At 38.3% G+C, this 25,282-nt stretch overlaps 1 protein-coding gene across 1 annotated transcript in view; it reads left to right on the top strand.

Moving 5' to 3' along the window:
• The window catches only part of tex264a (testis expressed 264, ER-phagy receptor a), a 71,474-nt gene that overhangs the window by 36,717 nt on the left and 9,475 nt on the right, over window positions 1-25,282 (top strand). The window contains exon 3 of the mRNA XM_007570420.2: window positions 24,636-24,807. Coding sequence (XP_007570482.1) covers window positions 24,636-24,807 — 172 coding nt within the window. The remainder of the gene's footprint in view (window positions 1-24,635; window positions 24,808-25,282) is intronic.

Here is a 25,282-nt window from a genome sequence, read left to right as displayed (position 1 = left end):
GCCATGGTTTTCGGACTAACGGGCCATGGTTTTCGGACTAACGGGCCATGGTTTTCGGACTAACGGGCCATGGTTTTCGGACTAACGGGCCATGGTTTTCGGACTAACGGGCCATGGTTTTTGGACTAACGGGCCATGGTTTTTGGACTAACGGGCCATGGTTTTCGGACTGTGGGTGGAAGCCAGAGTACCTGTTGTGAGTTCTCATGGAGTAAAATGAAATTCTTAGAAAGGATTTTGTTCCTTGAAGCATTTGCATTCACCCAACCAATTCTGGTTGGTGAATGATCGGCCAGTCTTTCAACATGATCTGTTGAAAATGACACATACTAATCTGTAGGTGTCACATTAGTAGTGCACCCACTGCTAATCTGCATTACCATATGACCAGGACAGGGTTAACCAAATCTAGCAGTGGAGGAGAACACAAATGTAAAAGCGTGAATCTAATTTAGAAATATAGAATGAAAGTTCTGATTGCAAGTATACAGATTCATTATTTATCTTCACTTCCTCAGCCTTTTAACCTGTAAATAAGCAGATTTAAGTCAGCATACACTGGTGTTGTTGAATAGTGGTGCAAGCATCTGTTTAACAATGCACACACTGTTTCTGTTTGTTTACCATTCATAGTAGCGCTTAATGAGCCAGAAACCAGCGAGCTGAAGTATTTAGCTGTAGTTGCTTAAAACGTACACATTTTTGTTTAGTTTTTCTCATTCGCTTTACTGAGAAGTTGAATTTGTAATTAGACTTGTGTTCAGGTTTCTGAACGCACACACACGTCACAGTGTTGCATTTGATAGGACGCCGGCTTATTTGCGCTGGATTAACGACGACGCCTGACGGCGTTGTTCCACCACAGATCGGAACAGAACAGTCTGATGTCTTGTCATTTATCTTCCCGATGGAACCAGGAGAGCCTCAGCAATGAGGGGATACTCTTGTACTGCTGCTATGTCCCCCGAGACTTGTTGGTAGTATATTGTTCTCCGTGTTGGGGGTTTGCTTTTATATTTTACATCTGGCTGAAAATGAAGATGAATAGTTTTGATGCTTTATGTGGCGAGTAGGGAACGTTTTCTCCTTTCCCTTATTTATTTGCATATAAGCTAATTTTCCGTGCTCGTTTGCCCACGGGCGGCTGAAACGTATGTGTTTTTGTTTACTTTTCTGTTGATGCCCTGTTCGTTAGTAATAAAGCAGCAATTTAAATGAGCACTTATGTTTATGGCTCACTGTGAAGTTGCTCTTGTTCAAATAATGCCGGCTGGAGGTTTAGTGTTTGTTCTCGTTTTTCCATCTCTTGTCTTTCTGTAGAATATTTCTGTGTAATGATGTTATGAGTAAGGCAACACATTTAGAGTGAATCCTCTGGAAAGAGTGGGTGGAATTTGCAAAACATCAATTTTGCATGGAGTTCCCTGCGTTATTTTATAATATTTTACAGATTTTTGGCAGCAGAAATCCGGGTTTGTAAATAATTTTAAACGTTGCATCACTTTCGTGGCATTCATAATGTATTCTCTGTTACAAATCCGTTTAGCACAATTATGCACTTTCAAGCAAATCTTGCTGTATGAACGTTAGCTAGAAGAATGGTATTTCTGAAAGCTAATGTGGACACATCTGTTTGTACTTTGTTAGGATACGTCTTAAACCTTTAGTTGTTTGTAAAGAAACTACAGATTTTGCCTGATCTCATGGTTGAATCATTTTCCCCCTTGCACATCTATTTCCACTCAGTCTCATAGCCAACCCCCCTTAAAAATACATTCCTCAGAATGTTAAACATTATGTAAGACCATTTTTTTTCATATTAAAGTGTTATTTTCATATTATGGCTGTACAAACATGAGAAGCACTGCAGACAACATGCAATCTAGTCCTGAGTAAATATTTCTCAGAAGATTTAGAAGTGACGCCTTGTTCCCCCCCCCCCCAATATGCAAGAAAGATTATGTAAAAACACCCACCTTGTTCAAACGAGTGGGTGACAGAAAGGTGGACACTTTAGCGCAGACATTATCACTCGTGGCATTTCTACTTCTTATCTGATTTTGCTCTTTTGAGACGACTCCCATGCTTCAGAGAACATTTGGCAGGCTCTCTTCACTTCCCCCACATCTCCTGCAAGCCCTCAGATTATCAAAGTATCCAGTCTCCACGGAAAACAGAAAAGGGAGAATCTCCGGCAGATCTGGTTGCCCTGGCAACAAGATGTAAAGTCAGCTGCCCAGAGACACGGACAGAAACACGTAGCTGGAACTCGGCAGACAGCTGACCGGACCGAACACCTATCTGTCTCTGTCCTCCTGCAGGACGACCGGGGCGAGAGCGGTGTGAAATTATCCCACAGCTGAGAGCTGAACACGCTAAACTGAGAGCGGCGGGTCTTTGAACGCTTTCCTGCTCTGGACCAAATCTGAAGTAAAGCTGTGATTTAACTTTCCTCCGTTTCACCATAAAAGTTTTATACTGGTTTCGGATCCCCCAACTGTAACTTTTAATCCACAAATTAAAAGTTAGGATCAAGAAGTAAAGTGGCGTACAGCTACGGTTTTAAACTAGACCATAATGCGCTCCATTCTGAGCAGCAGGTAGTTAAAAGGAGTGAAAATTTGATATATTGTTTTGATACTTTTGTTTTTGGAGAACTTTTCCTACTCGTTTTCTATTTTATTTTGTTTTTTTCCTCATGAATTGTAAGATCTATTGTGCCTGACCGCTGTAAACGTAACGCTGAAAGAAAGTGACGTAGCATTGCAATGTCGATGTGTGCGATATTTATATTTTTCCAATTTTTGGGCTTTTATAACCAAAGTGTTGGAAAGTTGTGTTTTATAGACCATTTTATGACATCTTCTAGGTCTTACGATGAAGCAGTAATAGTTCATTTTACTGGAACTAAGGGGCCGAGCCCAAGTCAAATAGCCACACACCATAATCCTCTCGGCACCGAGTTGCACACAGTCGCTCCACAGTCGTGCAAGTGCAGTTTTCCTGGTAATTGCCAAACCTAAACTTCATCCTGCTGCTTTCCTTGAGTCGACACTTGAAACGGTGTACTGTAGATTGTAGCTTCTCATTGAAAGTCTCCCAATTATACACACATGAACTTTGAAACCAACACTTGGAAAGACTTTAACAGTGGGTTATCTTTACTTGCACATGTTCTGCTTTGCATTTAGCCTTTTTTTCTCTGAGCTGCTGTCACTCAGACCACATTTTGTCAGTGATTGTTAGGCTGAGCAGCTGAGTCCTTCAGTTTCTTCACATTCCTGCCAAGACGAAGTCAGTATCATGTGTTTCATTTTAAGAAGCTGTCAGAGTTGACATTTTCCTGCATCTATGTTGCTGTCAGCTCAGTAAAACATCATAAAACTCAACCTGACAGGCCTCAGGTTTTCTCTTTTTGCAGCAGCAGGTTTTTCTGTTGCTCCGTCAAAGAGAAAACAGATGTGCTAACGTGAGATGAGCCAGTGTGGCAATATGATTAATTAAAAAGTTTCCACTGTTTAGCTTGACATCTTCATAAAAAAAGAACACAAAACAAACAAACAAACAAAAAAAAACAGTCAACACACTGTCATATAGACTGTGTCTTAATGTTTCTCCAGGTCAGATCAGCATCCAGAGTCCAGAAAACTAAAAAAAATGTATCTTTAATTGACCCGTCAATGGTTGAACTGGTTTATTCTTCAGGCTGTCGGTGACTTCGCTGTAAGCTGTTCTGCCGCTGACAAGAAAACCTGCCTTGTTTGCAGAGAGATCCTTTGATCCGGTTTCTAATATGGTGACAAGTTGGACACGAAAATACCTGACAGTGAAGTTACAAAATGTGAAATGCAGCAATATAATTTGTCATGGAAAATAGGAATTGAGATGAATTATTCAAATCTAACAGTTATGCAGAATTGCAGCAGAAGTCCATCATTTGTCACTATTGAATCAAACTATTTTCATTTTTTATGGGGAAATGCTAGTTTTGATTGTCGAAATCTACCATTTAGATAGATATTATCTGTATTCAGAGGGTTGATCACATGTTAAGTTACCTTATTTTAGTTTGACTGATATATCAGAGTAGTATGGGCAGAGGAACTTTTTCCACTTCAAACGTATCCGTTAATTATATTTAATGAAATGGACATCAGTAATACGTAGTTTTTGTTTTCATAAAGACTACTTAAAATATTTAGTTAGGACATTTATGGATACATAAATACATACATTTAAATACTTTCTGCAAGTATAACTAATGCAGTAGTTCTTTATCAGAAAATAATAAAATCACAAAAAGGAAACCTTTAATATGTTTAAGAAAAACAGTAAAATAGATGCTAATCTTGTATTATCCACTGCACATGGCTGTTATGATGAGCCTTTTCCCCACAACTTCAATATGAGTTCCTGGTGTTATAATATACAGTCTTGCCTTGGTGACCAGACCGCAGAAAAAAAGCAGCTGTTCTTTTCACAGCAGCTGTTAGCAGTGCAAAGGGACACTTTATTAATTGTTTTCTCTCAAAATGGGGTTTTCTAGTCTATTATAAGACTCTGATTTACAATGCATCTGTAAATTTTGACATGAATTACACATGAGTTACACCCTACACTTGTTATTGTAGTTTAAAATAATATAATAAGTTATCAGGGAGCTCACATCTAACCTAAAAGATCCTACTTCAATAGCAGTTTTATTACCTAAGTTCATCCAAGAATGGCGTATACTAATCCTCCCTGTCAGCACTTTATTTCCAAGAATAAAGTGGCGATATAATCACTACCAGGTGCAAATTATTATTGTTACTTCTTTTAGTTTCGGGAACTTCACAAATTAGTCACATTTGAATGATAAACTAACTGTTTATCTTGGTGGAACAAAGTGTTCTGCTGCAAAAGCCTGTGCTTTGGCATTTGGATGGATGCTGCATTTCTACCCCGACACATTTTTAAGACCAGTAACACACTCACTCTGCACACAACAGCGCTCCCCTCCAGGAGCGTCATCCTCTCAGCAGGCCACCAGAGACCCTGCCTTACGATCCACACAGCCAAAAAAAAATCTATTCGACACTCCATCACAGCCCCCAGATCTTCGCTATGGTCCTCGCTGTGGCTGGTCAAAGCTGGTTCATGGCTAACGAGGAGAGTGCTTAACCCTAACTTCATTCAGTCAGACCATGAAACTGTATTGATAGAGCAATTTTCATACAGGTAAGTGTAGCACAAAGCATTTTTTTCACAGGTTTAAAAAAAAACAAACAAAAGGACAAATATAAAGCTACTAAACCCAATTAGATGGGCATTATGTTACGACATTGCTTAAAAGTCTCTAATTCTTGAGATTAAGAAACAAAGTGCTTCATAGAAAGTCTCATTTCTAATAAAAATAAAGAACACAATTAAAACCTTAACATGTTTTTTACTGTTTACATGTTTTAAGTGTTTGTCAAAAAATATATTCTCGAGAAATCTGCCTCATTAAAACTGTGTGCTGTTTTCTGTCAAGCCTGTCAGATGTTTAAACAAACCGCTTTAAATCAGGAAGCAGAGATATCCTACAGGATGTCATCTCACAGGCTGAGCTGAAGGAAACACTGGCGCACCTGCTCTCAAAAGTTTTATATTTAAGACAAACGTGTTTAATTCTACTAATTAGATCCACCTTTTTAGCAAAAACAGAAGGAGCAAAAAGGTTTTCACGTACATCCTTCCAAGGTACAAAATGCATCGGTAATCAAAGATAATGTGAGCCTATAAGACTTTATGAATCTTTTACAGATTTATTGTTCACTAAATCAGTTTTTTTTTCTTTTTTTCAGATCAGAGTCCCTTCTCTAATAATTTATTAGTTGGGAAAATTATTTATCTATTTATTCTCTTAGTTATTCCATCACATATCCTTCTGAAGTTACTGTGCAACACTACTTTAGAAGGCCATTGGTCACCAATATAAGTATTCTATCAGCTATCTTACCTCAAGTTTTTTCTAATAGTTATCTAAAGGTTCTCCCTACCACTTGTTAGCAACTAAATGATTATCTGCACTTTTTGACATTGACTGGCACATGAAAGTGGAACAAGCACTTTTGAGTAGGATTCTTTCAAAGCAGCTAACCAACGAATGTCCGGCGCAACCTATTTGCTTTCGTCTATAGAAATCACTCCAAAGATGTATATTTTTTCTGTAATTTCTACACAGAAACTTTCTTTCAACTGCAAGATGTTTATTTCCTACATGTATTTGTAGGTTAAATTCATGTCGCAGCATTTCAGTCGGTGTCAAACTAAGTTTTGACTCCATTCCCCTTCCCTCTGATGTAAATCTGTGCTGATTTGCCGCCATGATTAAGGTCATTAATGCTGTTGTAGAGTAACTGTCATGTGGGAAAGAATGACCTGACCTCCTCTAAGTAGTCAGTGTTTGGATGTCTCTTCACAGCTTGAAACTAGACGAAGAACTGCTCAGTCTTAGGCGAGGAGGCGTCGAGTCACTCGTACAACAAAGCTGTAGCTACTGCAATAATTATCCACAGTCAGTGTTTGCTTTATGCTCCAAGATTTTTCTACTCCGTCTCAGTGCAGAGTGATTTAATGCATGCTGCTTCATTTACAGAGTTTTCTACTTGCCCTTACAAAGCAAATAATTTCAAAGGGATGTATTTATGTTTATTTAACTGCTGTGTAAAATTGAGCAATGGTTAATTTTGTAACAGCTTGACTGAAGGGGTTGAAACGAAGGGCAGAGGGGAGGGGACAAAACACTAATTTACATGCTGCAGGTCTAACATCTGTAAGCAACCAGTTGCCAGGAGATCAAACATGGCTGGATTTTAATTTTTTAATTTTTTTTTTTTTGCCTAATTTGATATTTGTTCTTGTGAGATTCGTTAACATCCTAATGGTTGACTAGCCCACCAGGAAAACTCCCACGCCTCCAGATGGCCTGTCTGATTGTGGCTGCCAACATCCCTGTACAATTTATTCTGAATCACTAAATAATTAAAGCTGTTATATCAGAAGGTGTTCAGTTTGGCCAGTCATTTTAGAGTACAGGGAAACTACCAATTAAATGGTGATCGCCAACCTTAAGGGTTATGCTGTAAGACTTTAAAAAACAAAAAAGGAAACATGTTTTCCTACCAAAACATAGATGTAGTGAGCGGTCACATTACACATTAAGATTAGGAAAACAATCTGCTTCATAAGATTAAGATCTGAGGAATGAATGCTGGGCCTTTACGTCGAGTAAAAAGCAAAAAGTAACTTGATTTTTGTTTATTTCTCTATGTGTTACAAGTCTCGGGTGTCAGACCTGCTGTAACAGAGTTGACACAATCTGAAGAGAAAATAAACAGAGTCAGCAATGACGACCAGCGCTGCTGTTGACATCCAGATTGCGTTTGAGACAAACCGGAAGTCCATCCCAAAACCAACCTGAAAGCAACGCCCCCCCAAAACAAAGGTTCCGCTTTGCCATTACTGCTCCTGTCCTGTCCCCACCTCAGGAAAGCACTATAAATGATAAAAAGAAAAAAAATAATGTGGTGGCATTTTAGGTGCACCCCATATGGTTAATGATTAATATTTAGTTAAGCATATTAATATGCATTAAAATTAATTTAAGATTACTGCAATTTGTTTTCTAATGATCAACAAACAACAACATAAAAACTCCAATGAACACATAAACCAATCGTAAATTTACAGTGCAAACTACTACTAAGAGAAATAAATCCCTTGCAACAACAGCTGATGTAAGAAAAGACAAGTACATGTTAATATTCGTAAAACCTGTAATAAACTTGGGAACCGTCAAATCAAAATCAAATCAAATTTTATTTGTATAGCACATTTCAGCAGCAAGGCATTTCAAAGTGCTTTGCATAATTAAAATAAAAACAGCATGTGAGAAAGAGTTTAAAAAAACATCATTAAAACGCAAACAGTGAGAAAGAGAAATAAAAAGCTGTCTCCAACCCTTTTGACTTTAGTCAAACGCCGTTTGACAAGGACTTTAACCTCTCGGACTTTAGTCAAAAGGAGTCTCCAAAAACAACCTATTTTCTCATCGCAAGAAGGATCGTGACAAATAAAAATGAGGGATTGGTCGCCGTTGTTTTTCATTTCTCTCATATGTTTTATTGCTACACTTTTCCTGAGTGTAGCAATATCTACATCATATTACAGGGCCCGTGTTTTCTTTTTATCGCAGATATTATGCGCTGTTTTCTTTATTCACCTTGGGATTTATTTCCGTCTTCTTGCTCATCTCCACTCATTTCCTGTGAATATTTTTTTTTCTTTAATTCCTCACATTTTTGCTCCATCCTCTCAGGTTTCTGTTCTTTGTTTTTTTGTTTTTTTGTTTTTTGCCTGAACAAATCATTAGGTCAGGAGCAGCTTGTGGAAGGGCTATTCAGATCGGAGCTCTGTAGGCAGAGAAGATTTTTAATTGTACCCATTAGGCTGCCGTGTGCCATGCCGACACAGCTTTAATAGTGGGTGGCCTGTGACTTAAACATGGCTCTTAAACTGAGCGCCTCAGCGGGACGGTGGGGACTTTTCCTCAGACCCAATAACTTCTGACTAATTGCTGACATTGTATCATCCCCTCCCTGTGTTTTCCCCAGCTTCCTTGGGTTGGGGGCGTGATGAGACAACAGAATGCTATCCTTGGTACCACGTAAAGCTCACTCCGATAATAAAATTAGCTGCAGTTTCCTGTTTGCTTCTCTTCACTCCACTCCAGCTGATAATGTCCACAGAGACGAAGTTTGTTTGTCCTCTTAATCTCAGCTCTATTGTCTTCTGTGGAGTTTATGAGGGTTAATTAAAAAGGCAGAGACAAAATTAAACTCCTCTTTGCCATTGAGCTTTGCCATAATTAGATATTGACAACTTAATTACTTTTAGAGCTACGGCTCGTCATGAATGTCATGTAGGCTCGTCCAGAGCTGCGAGATGCAGACACAACTGGGAGCTGTCAACAAAATTTGGCAGGTTGGCCTGTAGCTCTTAAAAAGCAACAGCAACCCACAACAATATTTTTTTTTATTAACAAATAAGTCTGTAGGTGTAGCTTAGAGAATAATACAATAACATTCTCTTTTTCCATTAATGCGAGCAGGGGTTAATATTAGCTTAATTGATCCTTTATATTTTTTTCTCATGCAAAATCTTAAAATATCTTAAATTGTTTATTATTGGCATGAGAACTGATAAAAGTCCATTGGAGACTTGAGATATAAATGCGTCAATATTTAGCCCATTCAGTGCACTTTTGTTGTTTGTTTTTGTAAACAAGTTTTTTGGTCAGTCGAATAATGACATATTGGAAAATGTGAATGTGGAACGGATTTAACCTAGGAATAGTTTTATTTTTTTTTATTTTTTTTTATTAATAATAATTCTGTGCCAGTCTTTGATTTAAAAAATGTGGTAGAAGATAAAATTCAGGAGATTTTAAAAAATAAAAATAAAAAAACGCTGTCCAATGTGGCCTCACAGTTTCCCCAAATCCATTTCTGATTGGCAAATCAGGCTCCTGCCGACTCATGAGTCTGATGGTTTGGAAAACACAAAGGGTGAAGGAAACAGAACCAGCAAGAAGCTGGCCCAACCAAGTCGGAACCAAAACCTGATAACCCTCTGTCAGAAGTGATAATTGCTTTTGTTTGCATATTGTGCTTTGTTGCGTGCATTTGAACGTCAAGCTACCCCATTTACAGTTTACCACAAGCCATGCTGGAGACAGAACAAACATTTGGAAGAAGAAGGCGCTTTGATTAGAAGAAACAAAAATACAATGTTCTTATCAAATTGCTGAGCAAATTGTGATAGAAAGCACTGCGCATCAAATTAAACCATACTGTGAAACGTGGATGTGTTTCTTTAGCAGGGAGTTTGAGCTAGCCAGATTTGATGGCTAGCTCATCAAGATGAATACAGGCAGACTGAGGGCAATCCTGGAGGCAAAAAGCCAGGGGCTGCAAAAGAGGCTGGAGCAGGAGAACAACTCCAGACATACAGCGAGATCTACGATCGACCAGCTCAGATAGAAGCATGTATTAGAATGGCCATGTCAAAGTTTAGACCCAAGTCCAGTCTGGAATCTGTAGTTTGTGTTGGTCTGGAGCATAAAATCTCAAAGTAAATACTCTGAGATTTTACGAATCTGTATTTTCCTAAACTGATAGAAAAAGTAATCTTCTGCAAAACATCAGTTGTCGTTTTTGCTATTTTAACTTAATAGCAAAAAAAAAAAAAAAAAAAAATTGGAAAAAGAAATTGCCATTTATGGGTTTTATTGTATTCCAGTTGGCTGGATTTAATTTAATCCATGCCATGACCTTCTGGATGAGAGAACCATGTATTTAATTCATAGCTCATTATTTTTTGGCGTCTAATGTCATTCGCATCAGAACTTTATGAAGGAACAAATCAAGGAAATTCTGGTCGACAGTTTTTGGCTCTCTGTATTGTTGCGCTTTGATATGTGGAAGGAGCGAGTTTCCTCTCTCGTTATTTCTTTCCCTTCTTGTCACATTGTGCTCTGTGTTAGCCTTTTGCCAAACACCTGAAAAAACCTCATTACAGCCACATTTATCACATCATCGGCACATTAATTACACTTTTTTTTTTTTTCCAGTCTTCGGCCAGGACATTTTATTGCCTCCTGAAGTCTTATAACTTTTTAATTGTGTCTGGACAGAATGTGTCTGAATAAAATTATTGACTGTTTTATGTCTATAGAAGGTTACCACAGGACCACTTTAGTAATTACAGGGATTTGCTCTAAAGTTGAAATTTCATTGTATTGGCAAAACTTAACAAAAATGCTTCATTTTCGACAAAAGAAAACTGCAGCAGAGGTTGCAGAGAGCTAGTCGGTAATATATATTTAGAATTCTGAGAACATCAGAGAGCTGCAGAAGAAGAGCGGGTCCAGTTTTAGTTTCCTGCTGCAGCTGCTCTCCTGATGCCCTCCTCCTAATTGCATCTCATTGGAATAGAGAAGGGGATATCTCTAACGTTAGACTCCCAGATTAAGATCTCAATTAGAGAGGGAAACTGCCTGTAAAAAAAAAAAAAAAAAAAAAAAATCAATGACTTTTCATATCACTATTCATAAATGCGTATTTCCATATCTTTCTTTCTCCCGTTCTGGTTCACCTGATTTTAAAGCTTTAATGACGCAGACTAATTGAGACCAAAGTTCTCCAATGGTTTTCCTAATGATCCCCCACTTTTTTCTTGAAGTCTTGTCAGAGTAATCTCGAGCTGGTGCTAAGCTTCTGTTTGCTTAGCTTGTGTTTACTGTTGGCCCCAGAGGTGTTCAGTATCCTCTTTAATGGATATGTTTATAGGAAATGTATTACTTAAGCTGTGTTTTGAGTTCCCTCTGGGGACTAGGAACCTGGAAAGGTTATAAGCCTCTGCCCACCTTATTTTCACCACAGGCAACAGGAGAAAAATATTAAATAAAAGAGAAAACAGCTTCAGTCAGGAGGTAATTTTAGAGATAACAAACTTTGTGGCATGGAAAATTGTAAAATTCTGACAACAGTAACATAATTTGAGAAGTCTGAGACGTACCACATGCCCAATTTGAGAATGTCGAGAGGTGTACATAGTCGGTGATGAGAGAGTGTGTAACAACAACCAGCCAAGTCCTCTTAATGAAGTTATTTTATAAAATATGTGGCATTGTTTTCTCACCGCCACATTGCGCTAGTGATGCGCGAGCAATACGAAGGTGTTTGGCTGTAGTCCAGCACCATTTCGTCACTAACGCCTGGCATCAACTGTCAAGCATGGTGGTGGAGGTGTGATGATCTGGGCATGCAGTGGTTTGAGGCAAAAATAACGCAGAACTAAACAAATTGACTTAAACATGTCCACATTCACACAGCAACATAATGATAGAACCACAAATGACTTATTGAGACAGTTTTTCAGTCAAAGAAAGTTGATCTCTGGGTTAGTTGCACTTTATCTGCAAATCCCACCCAGTGATAAGATGAGCAGCCTTGTATTTGTCCTTTAATATAATGGTGTTTTTCTTTGTTTGGTTCCTCCAGAAGAAATGATCGTGAGCTAAATTGCGCAGGACTACTGGATGCGTCTATCCATTAAGGTTTCTCCTGCAGTTTGCTCTCCTGTGTCGTTTTAAACTGATGCGCTTGCGGCACTTAGTTCACATACTAGCATTTCTGTTTTAAAAATGTTATTGTGCTAAATCACTTCCAGGTTTTAACTCGTAAAACTTGATTGTGTTTCCTTGTAGACAAATTCAGAGCACCTTCTTGACGGTTCACATGTAGGATTGCATCTCGATTGTACGTGGGCACAGTAGGGCTTTGTTCAGGGTTCTTCTTCACAGTGTTTGCATAACCATGTAGATGTGCTAAACTAATGAATCACTGAGCAGACTGGGTTTTTCACACATTTGTTTGTTCTCTGGCTTAACTTCCTTTAAATAGATGGTTTATTTTAAAAAATTATTCTTGTTTTTTTTTTTTAATCTGCCATGTGTTATTTCTGTTGAGAATATGAAGAGTTTTTTAAAGTCATGTCCTGGTATGTGACGTATTTAAAACCTTCTTTTATTGTTATGGTTTGCTTTGCGTGAATTGGACATGTTTGCTGATGGACAGTGCCTTGGTTTCAACAGAATCCTTCATACTTCACTTCTTATTTAGAGTCTGGGCACTGTTGACTGGCCTTTTCAATTCCTTGGACGTCCTATTATATCATTTTGGTATTTTATAAAGTTCAACCAGTTTCTCCTGCAGATTCTTAGGCAATTATTTTGCTATCCCAGTGGCAATCTATCAAGCTGATCACAGGCATTTCTGGCACAGTGCATGTATATCCATATACATGCACTGTGACGTTACATAGGCCTAATTTTCCTAATTTCAGTATTGTGAAACAAATTTGACCTCAGAAGCTTTGTGTCACTTACTCTAAATTTCATACTTTTACATTTGCCATTCTCATAACTCATCCATGTATGCAACAGCTAAACCAGATTGTCATACAACTTACACAAACTGCTTTACAGTCATTGTGAGTGAGCTGCCTCTAGTTCAATGTGTTTTAGAAAATACAAGCAATATTCGCAATTACCTGCGAGGGCCGCTCATTGCCACTTGCGACTTTAATTGCAATTGTTTGCCTGTTGTCTTGTATTAATTTGTATGTTGGAAAAAGCACACAGCTTAGACAGAGGAAAAAAAAAAATATAACGGGAATGTTTTCATCCATATTTGGGATTTTTACCGCTCTCATTGCTTCCAACCACCTTACCAGACCAACTGTGGAGAACCTCAGGAGACCACCACAGATGCTGGCAGAGTCTCTACACGTGTAGCTCATCAAGTGTTTGTTCTTATTGATTGCACAGGTGCACACAGAGGTTGCATCCAGCCAATCTCCCTGTCCTCTCCCCGTCTGCTTTCCATTCCGATGCCATTCTCAGCCCTCGGACCTCTGCCGCCTCCAGCAAACAGACTGCAGGCTTTTTCACTTGGGCTTAAAAGAAAGAAGGTGATAGAGGAGGCCTGGGCTTGTTGAGACAGATGCCAAAAATAACATTATTGCTGCTGGTGGAAAAAGAACATTTTCTGTTCTGGGAAGAGGAAGAGAACGTGTGACCATAAGGGACAGTTGGAATTGGACACCTCTGCAGAGGTGTGAAGTAGAGTTTTTGTCTTCTTCCACAGAGAAAAGAGAGAGAGGGGGCTATAGCGGGCGTCAGAAGAGGGGACTGTGTGCCTGTAATTGTGCAGTGGGAATAAAGAGAGCAGAGGAAAGACAAAAGCTCAGGAGACTGTCGCCAATTCTCACCAAGAGCATGCCAACCTTCTTGTTCATTTTTCTTTGTTGTGAGCTCGGGATTGATGTGAAAAGTCAACAGCCTTCAAATATAAGTAGATATTTTTGTGTGCGTTAGAAAAAGCTACATTTCATGTGTTTGTACGTGGATGAGCATGCGTCCTAGTCAGACGTGGACATGCCACACAAGTGAAAACACCTCGTCATACGTGTGATTTATTTGTGTTCAGTCAAACAGACGAGGAGAAAACAACGAAACTCATATTCGTGGGAGATTGCTTAAGACATCATAAAACCTCCAGTTAAATGTTTTGTCTGTGTTTTGCAGTAATAACTCATATTTTCCTTACTGTTTGAAGATAACTTTAAGAAGTGGGACAACTCAAATTATTGGACTTCCTTTTGCTTACTCGTGTCCTAGGCCACAAGCCAATGGCATTTATTGAATAAATGTGGAAGACCTTCTTATGGGGTCCCCCCAATTAATCATAATGCCTGAAATTATTAAAATTTTGGGGCTGCATAAATTCCTACTCTCATTGACTGCATATATATATATAACATTTGTTCCTGGTGCGTATATCCTCCCACTCTTTTCTATTGCTGCCCTGGGCAACTACTCATATGGCCTATATGAAAAACCGGCACTGCTACAAGTAATGCAAGTTCTGCTGACAATGGCATACTGTGGGATTACTTAAGCTGCTCTCTCAGTTGCTCCATTTACATCATAGAAGTTTAGGTGTAGGCTGCTATGTCTCTACAGGCAACCGAGCAACCTTTTACAGAGACCGTAGGACTTCTCGGATCCTGATTGTAGTCTGATTGCAGAATGGATAGACTCTTTACTTTGATTGAAACTGAGACATTCTACAAAAAAACTTGAAGGAAGTATGCAGTTGAGCGTGTACTTGAGCACACTTCTTTGTGGAATACCCGTAGGTGAGGAACCATTTAGTTGTGATGTTGAGCCCAAAGAAAATTTTAAATGGAGTACGTTAATGAAGGAGAGGAAAATGCATTGCAATTTCTTGGTGTCTACGTTCACACACAGAGCACTGACTTTATTCTCAGTATGAAAAGATTCCAGCTTTCCTGCTGACACGATTTTAGGTTTGCAGTGCCTTGTAAGGCCATTCACCCCTTAAACTTTTTTCACATTTTGTCATGTTAAACACATAAAATTAATTAAAAAAAAAAAAGGCAAATTTGTCACAGCTCCCACACAGTCCACACAATTGAACATCAACTCTGTGGTTATGTCACAGATTATCTGGAGGAATTAAATCTGGACTTTGACTTGGCCATACTCACACACATTGTTCTAAACCTTTCTATTGTGATTCTGGCTGTATGTTTATGGTCATTGTCTTGCTGGAAGCGAACCTCCACCTCTTTTTCAGTCTCCATCCATTTTTTCATCTGACAAGTTATTCAGTCCCTGATGGAAAAAAAAAAGCATCCCCACAGTATGATGCCACCACCACCATGTCTCATGATGAGGATAGTGTGCTCTGGATAACGCAAAGTATTGCTTATTGCATATGTGCCAAAAGTTTGCACTTTGTTCTCATCTATAGTTTCTTATGGTTTTAGGGTTACGGTAAGTTTGTTGCCTAATTTGTTTGAACAAGAAATCACTCAAATGTTTTACCATGCCTTTAAGTTTTCAGTGTTTTCAAGACAATCTTGCAGTCCACAGTTATCTTTTCACCACTCTGACTACTGCTTTGACTTAAAAAAAAACAAACATAATGGTAGGCAAAGTTTGACAGGAACGGTTATTTTTCCAAATTTTTGTTGTGATTCACATGTTAAACTCTATGCATTATTTATAAAAATGAACCAATCTTTTCTTCCGATAAAATTGTCATCTGATTTGGATTTTCACAAAGCAAAATGCCGTCAGTGACCACTTAGTGTTAGGGGAGATAAGACGAATAGACGAGACAGGATAAAATGTTGTTCTCATAATCGCCCCTGTGGTATAATATACTGGTGTGACAAGGTGGCTCATTCAAACATGAAGCCCACAGTTCAAATGCCTTTTGATTAATGGAGAGGAGAGCATGCCTGGAATAGACGTTACCACCCACAGGTAGAGGTCAGGGTCTTCTTCCAGCTTTGGTCCATTATAGTTGTAGGCCACCAGTGTGAATGAACATCCTGGTTCCTTTCATTATTCGCTGCCGCTCCACAGCCTTATCTCACGTCTCTCCCCTGCGGGGGCGGTGTGCCGTCACTGATTCACACTCCTCACAGGAATACAGCTTCTTTTTTTTTTTTTCCATCTTAGGAATATGAGTTTCTTTAAACTAGTCCAGTACAGTGAAGGCAGAAATCCTCACCCAACTTCTTCTCAGATTAAGTTATTTGCAAAAATCTTTGTGTTCAGAAGATGTTCACAAAATCTTCAGCTTAGGAAATCACCTAAGCTGGAGGTGATTTTCTTTAAACTGATTTTCTTTATTTTAAGCTTTTTAATTGCCGTAAACAAATTATAGAAAAGTCAAGTAGACAAATTGATTTTCTTATGTTTTTTGCAGCATTTTATTTATGATGATTCAATGCTACACCTGCCACTCATGGCTGTACATCATTGCGTTTTGCCCATTGGTATTTTGCTTCTGATTTATTGACTGAATATAGATGCTCATTTGAAATTTTTAGAATGGGTAATTTTATTTTTTTAGCTCTAGACAACAGGACCTGTGGTTCTCAAACTGCGTTTTATTTTATGTTATCTTTTAACATATTAGTTTTCACAAACTGTGCTTAGTATGCCTTTATTTTGGGAAACTCCAGCCCTTATTTGATGAATCAAAGTGTTATAGGAAAGTGATGATCTAATAAAATATGTAGGCAAAAAATCAGAGACAATGTCAGCATGTTGTTGTTTTGCAATGAAATATGTAAGACCTTATTACTTTATTTATAAATTTATAAATTAGTTATTTGTCATGTCTAGAATACTATAGTTTGGAAACACCTGATTTCTCGTTTAGGCATCGGTCTACCTGTCACAAATTACCTTCAGTCGCATTTGGCGCAGGCCTTTAATGGCTCTCCTGGGGACCTCACATGCATAGAAACTACTCTAAAGAAACAGAAACGATGAAAGTTTTCATAGTTCCTGTCACTGTTGAAGGAAGTCGCTTTTTTTTCTCCCATTAGCAAAGATACGAGAGAAGGCTCTCAAACCTAACATTTACTCTTAAGTTTGATCTTAAGGTTGTATATATTTAGACATATGTAACAAGCAGATAAAATGGAAAATGAATAAACCTACGTTTATTTTTTTTATTATTTCATTTGATTTAATAATGACGGTCCATCTGAAAATATGGTATGAGTTTATGAGGTAGGAGTTCATACATGTCTTTCTTCTTCCTACTTCTTTTCGAGCTTGTTAAGATTATTGTGGTACAAAAATGTGTGTCGTTTGCATTCCTTGTTCATGTGTGTGATTTTATACTTCTGTCATGTTCGAAATAAATAAATAAGTTTTCAACTAGGACAATTAGGTTAGCACAGGATGTAATTTCAACAAGTCATCGGATAACAAACATATATTGAGCATCACCTACTTGAAAAGTTTCACACAATCGGACTGGATAATGTAAAATGTACCCATTCAATTTCAGAAATGTGTATTTGACCATGTTTTGCTCAGATACATGTAATTGTTCAGGAAAAAAAAACTTTTTCTACTTAAACTTCTACCCACTAAGTTTTTTGGATGAATGGTATGGTTTTAATACCGCCAGATGTGAAGCCGTCATTTATCCAACTGGAAGAGACACCTTCAAGCGTCAGCTGTGTTGGAAGTGCCCCTGACCTTGAATACAATGAATCTCTCAAACCCCGGAGGGCATTACTCTGTGCCTGACCTCTTACTGTCCCTGGAAGATACAAGCTGTAATTCTCCAACTAAATCAATAAAAGTGTCATGTTTTTATTGCTGCTCATAAAGCAATCGCCCAGGAATAACTTAATTGTATTTGAGGCAATCAACAGGAGTTTTATAATCTTTATAGGCTTTCATATGTGTGTCTGAACCCAAAGCTTAGATGGGAAATCTTCCCCAACTTTTCAAAATTAGGCTTTGGATATTAAAGTGAATTAACAATTGAGGTCTCACTGATGTTACCTGCTAATTAAAGGGTCAGAATATTTTTTTAAACGTGTTTTTTAACTGTATGTAGTACATGTAAGTTGTATTTTATCTGCTGTAAATGAGCCATCAGAGCATTTTCAGATAACATAACATGTGGAAATGATGCACATCAACCATTTTATACGGTGCACCTTCTACGTCGAGTTTCAAGATGGTGAAGCAAGGCCATGGAAAATTACCACCCCGTAAAAACTCACAACAGACTGTTTGTCCATCTGCAAGAAATTCCTTCTGTATCTTTAAACTGATACTGTGTTGACTACTGTTTACTGTTGTTAAGGCACTAATTATTTATAAGTAACTTAAGTTGCACCATAGCATTATGCAAGTGGATCAGCCAAGGCCTGCAGTGTGTTATTCATGAGGCTGATTCTTTGAGTGTTTGTGAGATGTTTAAAATTTCAACTCTTCCCAAAATTAGATAAATTCTTCTTCGTCTCATTTTCACGCAAACAGATCATAATCTGCAAAATATAAGAATTAGTCAAATGTGATAGACTTTTTAAATTGTGCTGGTTACCCTGATCCAATTTTTCTTCTTCTTTTTTTGTTTTTTTTTTTTGTTTTGTTTGTGTCTTTGCCTATGATGATATTTAATTCTTGAGAAAGCAGGGGTTGACAATGATGATCATAACTGTTGAGTCTGCTTCGAGGCGGCAGCCAAAGAGCCACTGGCCTGTTTTTAGACCATCAAGTCTCATCTGCCTCCCTTGTCCTGCAGGACGGCACATTTCAGTCCCAGCAGCCCAAACACAAACACGCATAAAGAGAGGTTTAGCTGATGTGTGTTGACTTCATGATGAGCTATAGGGAAAAGATGGCACGCTTTCTCACACCATGTTGAGACAGAGACCAGGAAAAGGCAGAGGGAGGAAATAGAGTTGTTTGTCAGATAACTAAGTCTTTAAGGCCAGCAGTGAGTTTTGAAATTGATGAAAGGAAATAATCTGCAAGATATTTAGTCATTTCCTCAGTGAGTAAAGAGATGAAACCTTCTATGCTCCACACGTCCTTTTGTTCAATATTGTTTATTGTCTTGTCGGCTGGCATGTGAGGCTACAGTAAATCTAAATGACAGAAAATAAACAGATTTCAAATGCTGATTAGAATTCAATTGCATGGACTTTTAACTCAATCAGAAAAAAAAAATATTAGTAATCACTTAAAGGGAAAAAAATGAAGGACCGGTCGAGCTGCCACACCTCCTCCGTCAGGCACATTTTGTAAGATGTTTGTATTTAGGATTTCATGTGTCAGATTATGATTTTGATTTACAATCTGCGGTGTTAACATCGGTTTTGGGCAATCCCTCTAAACATCCTGGATCATAAAGGCTGAGACAAAGTTGGCTTACAAGATCTGGTGGTGTTCTTATATATGGGTTAATCTGAATTGATATTGGTGCAATACTACAGTATTACACTTAAATATGTTTCTGAAACTGTGAATCCCTAATGAATACTGGTGAGCAATGACTACAATGCTTGTCTTCTGAGCTTTAGATGGCACAAATCTGTTGATATTCCTCCATCTGCCCAAGATCCACCAATGAAATCTTGCCTTTAGTCTTTGTCCTCTACACAAATAGATCCTGTGTGTTTTATTGCTGGTGAATTTCCTGAATGATCTTGATAATATGAGGATTTGCAACAAAATAGCAAAACAAACAGAAAACAGCTAACAGCAATACAATGCCAAGTTGGAGATAAACTATACTTAAGGGTAGATGGAGTAATTTTACACAGCCTTCCTAAATTCCTATTGATTCTCATCTCCTTCCACTGCAACTTATTGATCTTGATTTCTCCGGTTAAATTTAAATCGGGCCAATCAGCGAACAGATGGAGGAGTTGCGAACAAGGATGTCGTTTGGCTAGGCTCTTCAGTTTTTACCGTGGAGCATGTTGTTCACAACACACACAACGTCCGGTAATCTTCACCGAGTGGCTTCCTTCACGGTCTAGTTGGTGCATTGTATACATCACAGCCAGACGTTATTGATTGGGTAAAATCAGATCCACTCTTTTAAAACTTCAGCAGAGTCCGTGTCCCCAGCAAACAATCGCTTTTCATTAGCCAACGGTCCAGATCCTCTACACGAAGCAAAGCAACAAGGCACCGGTTTTTACGACAGTCGTTTTGCTGCTCGGTCAACACAAAGCACACAAACCGACTTTCATAAACTTTATTTTAAATTACATTACACTGATTGTTTCTGCAGAAAGCAACTTGGATTATAATACAGTGACTATTTGACAGTCAATATGGCATGCCAGTCTTGTGTGTTAAAATGTGAAGATGCAAATGTTCCTTTATTTTTTTTATTTTTTTATTTTTATTTCTCTATGGAGAGAAAATGTAAGCACTAGCATCACTTAAGGAAGTTTTGTTAACGTAAGCGAAATGTTTGTCTGGTGTTTACAAAGACCAAAATATTTGCAGCCAAGAATGTATAAATTACCATCTAGTTTTGAACTTCATGTCAACAATAGAGGGGCTGGTAAGAAATGACCCAGTTTTCTCATGCAGCATCACTAAAAGCTTTGAAATACATCAAAGGGCAACATTTTAGATATCAAAAGAAGGTGGCATTGAAATAATATGAAAAAACAGATTTAGTAACCAAAACACCTGCAGGGAAGGACATCATTTAGTAAACATTTCAGCTTGAAATCAGATAAAAAGATGAGATATAAAGTTTGAAAATGTCATCTTTTTACTTTAAAAAACTTCATGCAGTCACATTCTGACTGCGTGCAGAATACCTAGATTTCCAGAATGACATATTATGACGGTAAACGATATGACAACATTAATTACATATTTATTAATGTTGGTGTCATTTACAGATTAGTGTGTTATTTCGAGGTCTTGAGACTTCATTTCACTCAATGTTTTCTCTGTTTTTAGAGCCAGTGCTTGTTGGAACTTGTCAGTCGCAACATATTCAGAAATATTTAACAACACTAAGGCGTTTAGGCTCTTATTAGGAACAGGTTTGTTTTTTTTTTTGTTTTTTTCAAGAGAAGAGGAGTTTGTAAAAGTGCTTACTTGGATGATAAATAATTAGTGAACAGACCTGCCAAGAAGTGTTTGCTTGAAGTGATGCTTTTCAGACCAGAAAGTGAAGTCGTACAATAGATTGTTCCTTAAAAGTCACTGACTGAGAGCTAGAAATGTTATTAATCTCACAAACATTGATGTGTAAGGACTTGTTCTTCAACTACGCATTTGACAGTCAATGGCTGAATAATGTGATTTCCTTTTTCAAACTCTGCTGTTGTCGGATACCTGGTGTGAGTTAAGAAATGAGCTTGATTGCCATGCTTAAATGCTGTGTTCATCTCTGGTGGGTGTATTTGGTGCTTTCTGATTAGATTTAACTTCAGTTGTTAGCCTGGTTATGCAAGACAATTACTTTTTTATAGGCATTGCATCACTAAATAAAATTACTTAATCAATGCTAAAAAAAAAATAAAGCTCATAACTTTGCAGGATCCAACATGTCCACCAAAATAATAGTTATTTCCCTAATTTTTGGAGATCAGTGATTGGCCGATCCTTGCATGTGAAGCTGATCTTATCCACCGATCTCATTTACCTCAGGAGAGGTCTAAAACTCAACCACTGTTCACTTTTGCTCTGCTGTGAGGGAAGTTTGACTGACAGAACCACCCACCACATTAACAATAATCATCCCACAAGAAAAAAACGTTTTCAGTCAAAATTGTAATTGGCATAATCGACAAAATGCCAGAAAACAGCAATCAGTGCATCTCTACCTGTCAGCTTTGCTTTTGCTTTTTCTTACATCTTTTGTAGCTCTCTTTCTTGCAGCTACTTTTATTGTCAGAGATTGTCTCGTTGATTTTTCACTTTCGTCTTCAGTCCTTCCAGTGTGTCTTGTCTTGAGATCAGACTCTTACACATAATGCTGGAGGTCTCTTGTCTCATGAATTATTGATTATTAGTGATCGTCAGTAAAATCTCTAAATGAAACATCTACAGGTTCCTCCATTAAAGCGGTTTATACTTACAGATGGATGTTGCGCAGATGAAACTTTACAATGCCGTACATTCACTGATATAACAAGTTGCAGTTTCAATAAAGTAAATCTGGTCAGTTATGCAAACTCTAATCTTGCTCATATCCTATTTTTTTTGTGTGTGTGTGCATACGTGTGTGTGTGTGTGTGTGTCTGCTGATAGAACACCAGGTTGCTTTTTTCTCAGGTTCCTGCTCATTATCTAACCAAGTTCAAGGAGATCAGTGCTGATTTGCATTGGCAGACTCAGAGCTTCAGGCTCAGCAGCAACCAGGTGATTCATATCATGTCCTACAAAATCTTTTGCAAAGAGTAGATTAAAAACTATCAATCCACCAAGACCAGCTCAACCACAGGAAATTGAGCTATGCGGCTGCTTTTAGCCTTTTTTTTTTTCCTCCCCAGATCTCCTGAGAATAAACACACTTGTCATATAAGCCATGGCAACAGCTGAAGTATGTACATTTACTTCAATAAAATGACCTGACTTAAAATATCTTAAGCTACACTTAGCAGATGAGTATGAAAAGAATACATAGTAAAACGAACAAAAAAGTAAAAGTAAATTTCCCCATTCGGTCTTTTATTGTTTAAATAGGAAATGTTACAATTGAGATTTGAATCATGTTTATCTTTAAAGGGGGGTGGATGGCATTATGTAAAATAATTTTTTGAGCTTTATATCATGCATACCAGGAGGGCTGCTTTGATTCTTTCATGTATGTATGAGAAATCATTTAATTTCCAGTAGCAGCCATTCAGAATGCAAAAACTCTTGCTCCTCACAAAGCTGCTCCTTGAATCTGCAGTCTGCTTCCCAGAGCACCCCCCCCCGCCCCCCCGCCCACCCTCCCCACAACTCCTCCAGACTAGCGGCAGCAGCAGTGAGCAAACATGTTGCCATTTGTGCTACATAAATAAATTGAACTGAATTAAAATGAGCCTTAACTTAAAATGTACTTTCGACTCTATTTTATGTGACTCTCTTGGTCTCAGTTGTGCGTAATTTAAAATCTGGCCTTTCCCAGACACTGAGATCACCATACCGACTGGTGTCTACTCTAGGAGGACGATGACGACTCATGAGTTCTCACAGTAACCATAGTTTAAAGAATAAAATGTCACACATTTTAAGGATGTACTTACAATGAGAAATGTCAGTTTATGATGAAAGACAGGCTAAAGTTTATCCTGAAACATTTGACATCCTTTCCTAGGTGTGAACATGCAGCGCTATAAAACAGTGAATCAACATTAAATCCATTGTTTAGCATTCAGTCTTTGACCACCACAGAGTAATCTGTCACTTTGTTACAGATCACAGTTCAGATCGTCCTGCCTCTTGCCAGGACGATTTTAAGTACATCCTTAAAATGTGTCCTGCCTCTTGCCGATGTCCATTGATGGCTCATCAGAGAGCTCACTCCTCTGTAATACTGTTTGAACATTATGGAAGGCATGAAATAATTACGTTAGGGCTAGTTTTGATTCCGTACAGAAACCGTAGAGCTGAAGAAGAGAGTAGAGATTTGAACTTTCACCCCGAAATGAACAGCCGATCACCGAATGTGGAATAAGAATGAAATGAGATTGGTTCTCTGGCAAAAGAATCTCATTTTGGCTCTGCACCGTAGCAGACTGTAAATTTTTCACCAATTTGCGTCAAAATTTTACAAAAAAGGGCCCATGATAAACAAATCACCTACCTTAGAGGAGTGAGAGGACTTACTGTTTAGTAAAATGCATTTCATAAAATTCCATTATATCTGGATTGCCAGCATAAAACACGATCAGAAACAATTTGACAACAGCTTTATAGTTAATTCAAGATGCAGCTCTCTTTTTTTTTTTTTTTTTCCCTGAGTGTTGCATGGTCTGACCTCTGGTTGAACTTACTAGGTCTCCCACTCCTGGACATTTTAAATAATTGAGTTGAATGCTTTGCAGTTGTGAATTAATTTCCTCACTGCAGAAGGCTGAAAATGATGTGGAAATAATCTTATAAACTTCCCACCGTGATGCGCTTCTGCTAATTACGCCTTCCATATCTTGGCTGGAGTCTTCCTCTTTGACATTGTTTTTACAATGTCTACAGGTCATTTCTTTCTCATGCTTTACATTGTGCATTTCTTGGTGGTCGGTAAATTATGTGCATCGGGCTAGCAGTGTGTGTTTCCTCTTTACCTGCTTATTGAGTATGGAACCCGTGAGGGTCGGTTAGTTATATCTGGTAACGATGGAGGATTTCTGTTCCGTCCTGAATGATAAAACTCTCTTACTTCATGGTTGTGTCTCTGCCTCGGTTTGTGAACTTGAGGCATTCCTTTGAGCTAATGATCTGTGCACTGTCAATCATTTCTGCACCTCAATGCTTTTCAGAAATCATACTACATACAAAATTTTACTCAGACAGACACCAAGTTATAAAACCCACCCTAAAAATCAGGGATGTTGTCATCGCAACGGTTTAAAAATTTTAAATAAAATTACCGAGACGATCTTTGCGAAGATTTTGAGACGGGATCATACATGTGATTTCTTCCTCTGTTTTTTTTTCCTTTTAGGAAAGGAAACTATGTGCCTTCCCATTTATTGAGATTTTCCACTCGGATGTCATCAACTACATGGCTCCTCTGTGTCGCCAGATGGACTTCTATGTGCCAGAACTCACAGAGCAGGTCAAAACAGACGGGAAAGACGAGGACTCTGATGAGGACAGAGGAACTGACATTACAGGTAAACCGTCACGCATCTCCAGACGCTGTCAGTTATTGTACAGGGGGAAACGAAACATAGAAAAATACCACTTTATGTGTCTGACTGGAAGAAATGTTCAAAACTGATGGGTAGAAGGATAAAGGAGAGCGTTAACTCACTGTGAAAGTCTTGTTTTTGCTGACCTCCAGTGGTTTAACTTTTCACAGGTGTGTATCAGAGCTTCTGACAACACCCAAACACACCCATCACTGAGACCCTGGAGCTACTTTACTCTTTAAAACACCTAAACAGGCTTGTGACGCCATATGATCACAGTAAAGTAAATCGATCTGAAACGGGTTTCTGGTGTTCTTAAGAAGCTAAAGAAGAAGATAGATGTGCCAGCTTTTATTTTGTCTGATGCTGCTTCGACTCTACCTCATCCCCTGATCACTGAGAGCAGGTGACATGAGTGTGTAAATGTTCTGTCATTACAACTAGGAGTCTCCGCATG

Source organism: Poecilia formosa, unplaced genomic scaffold (assembly GCF_000485575.1).
Source record: "Poecilia formosa unplaced genomic scaffold, Poecilia_formosa-5.1.2 Scaffold260, whole genome shotgun sequence".
NCBI lineage: Eukaryota > Metazoa > Chordata > Actinopteri > Cyprinodontiformes > Poeciliidae > Poecilia > Poecilia formosa.
This window is presented reverse-complemented; position numbering and strand designations above follow the sequence as displayed.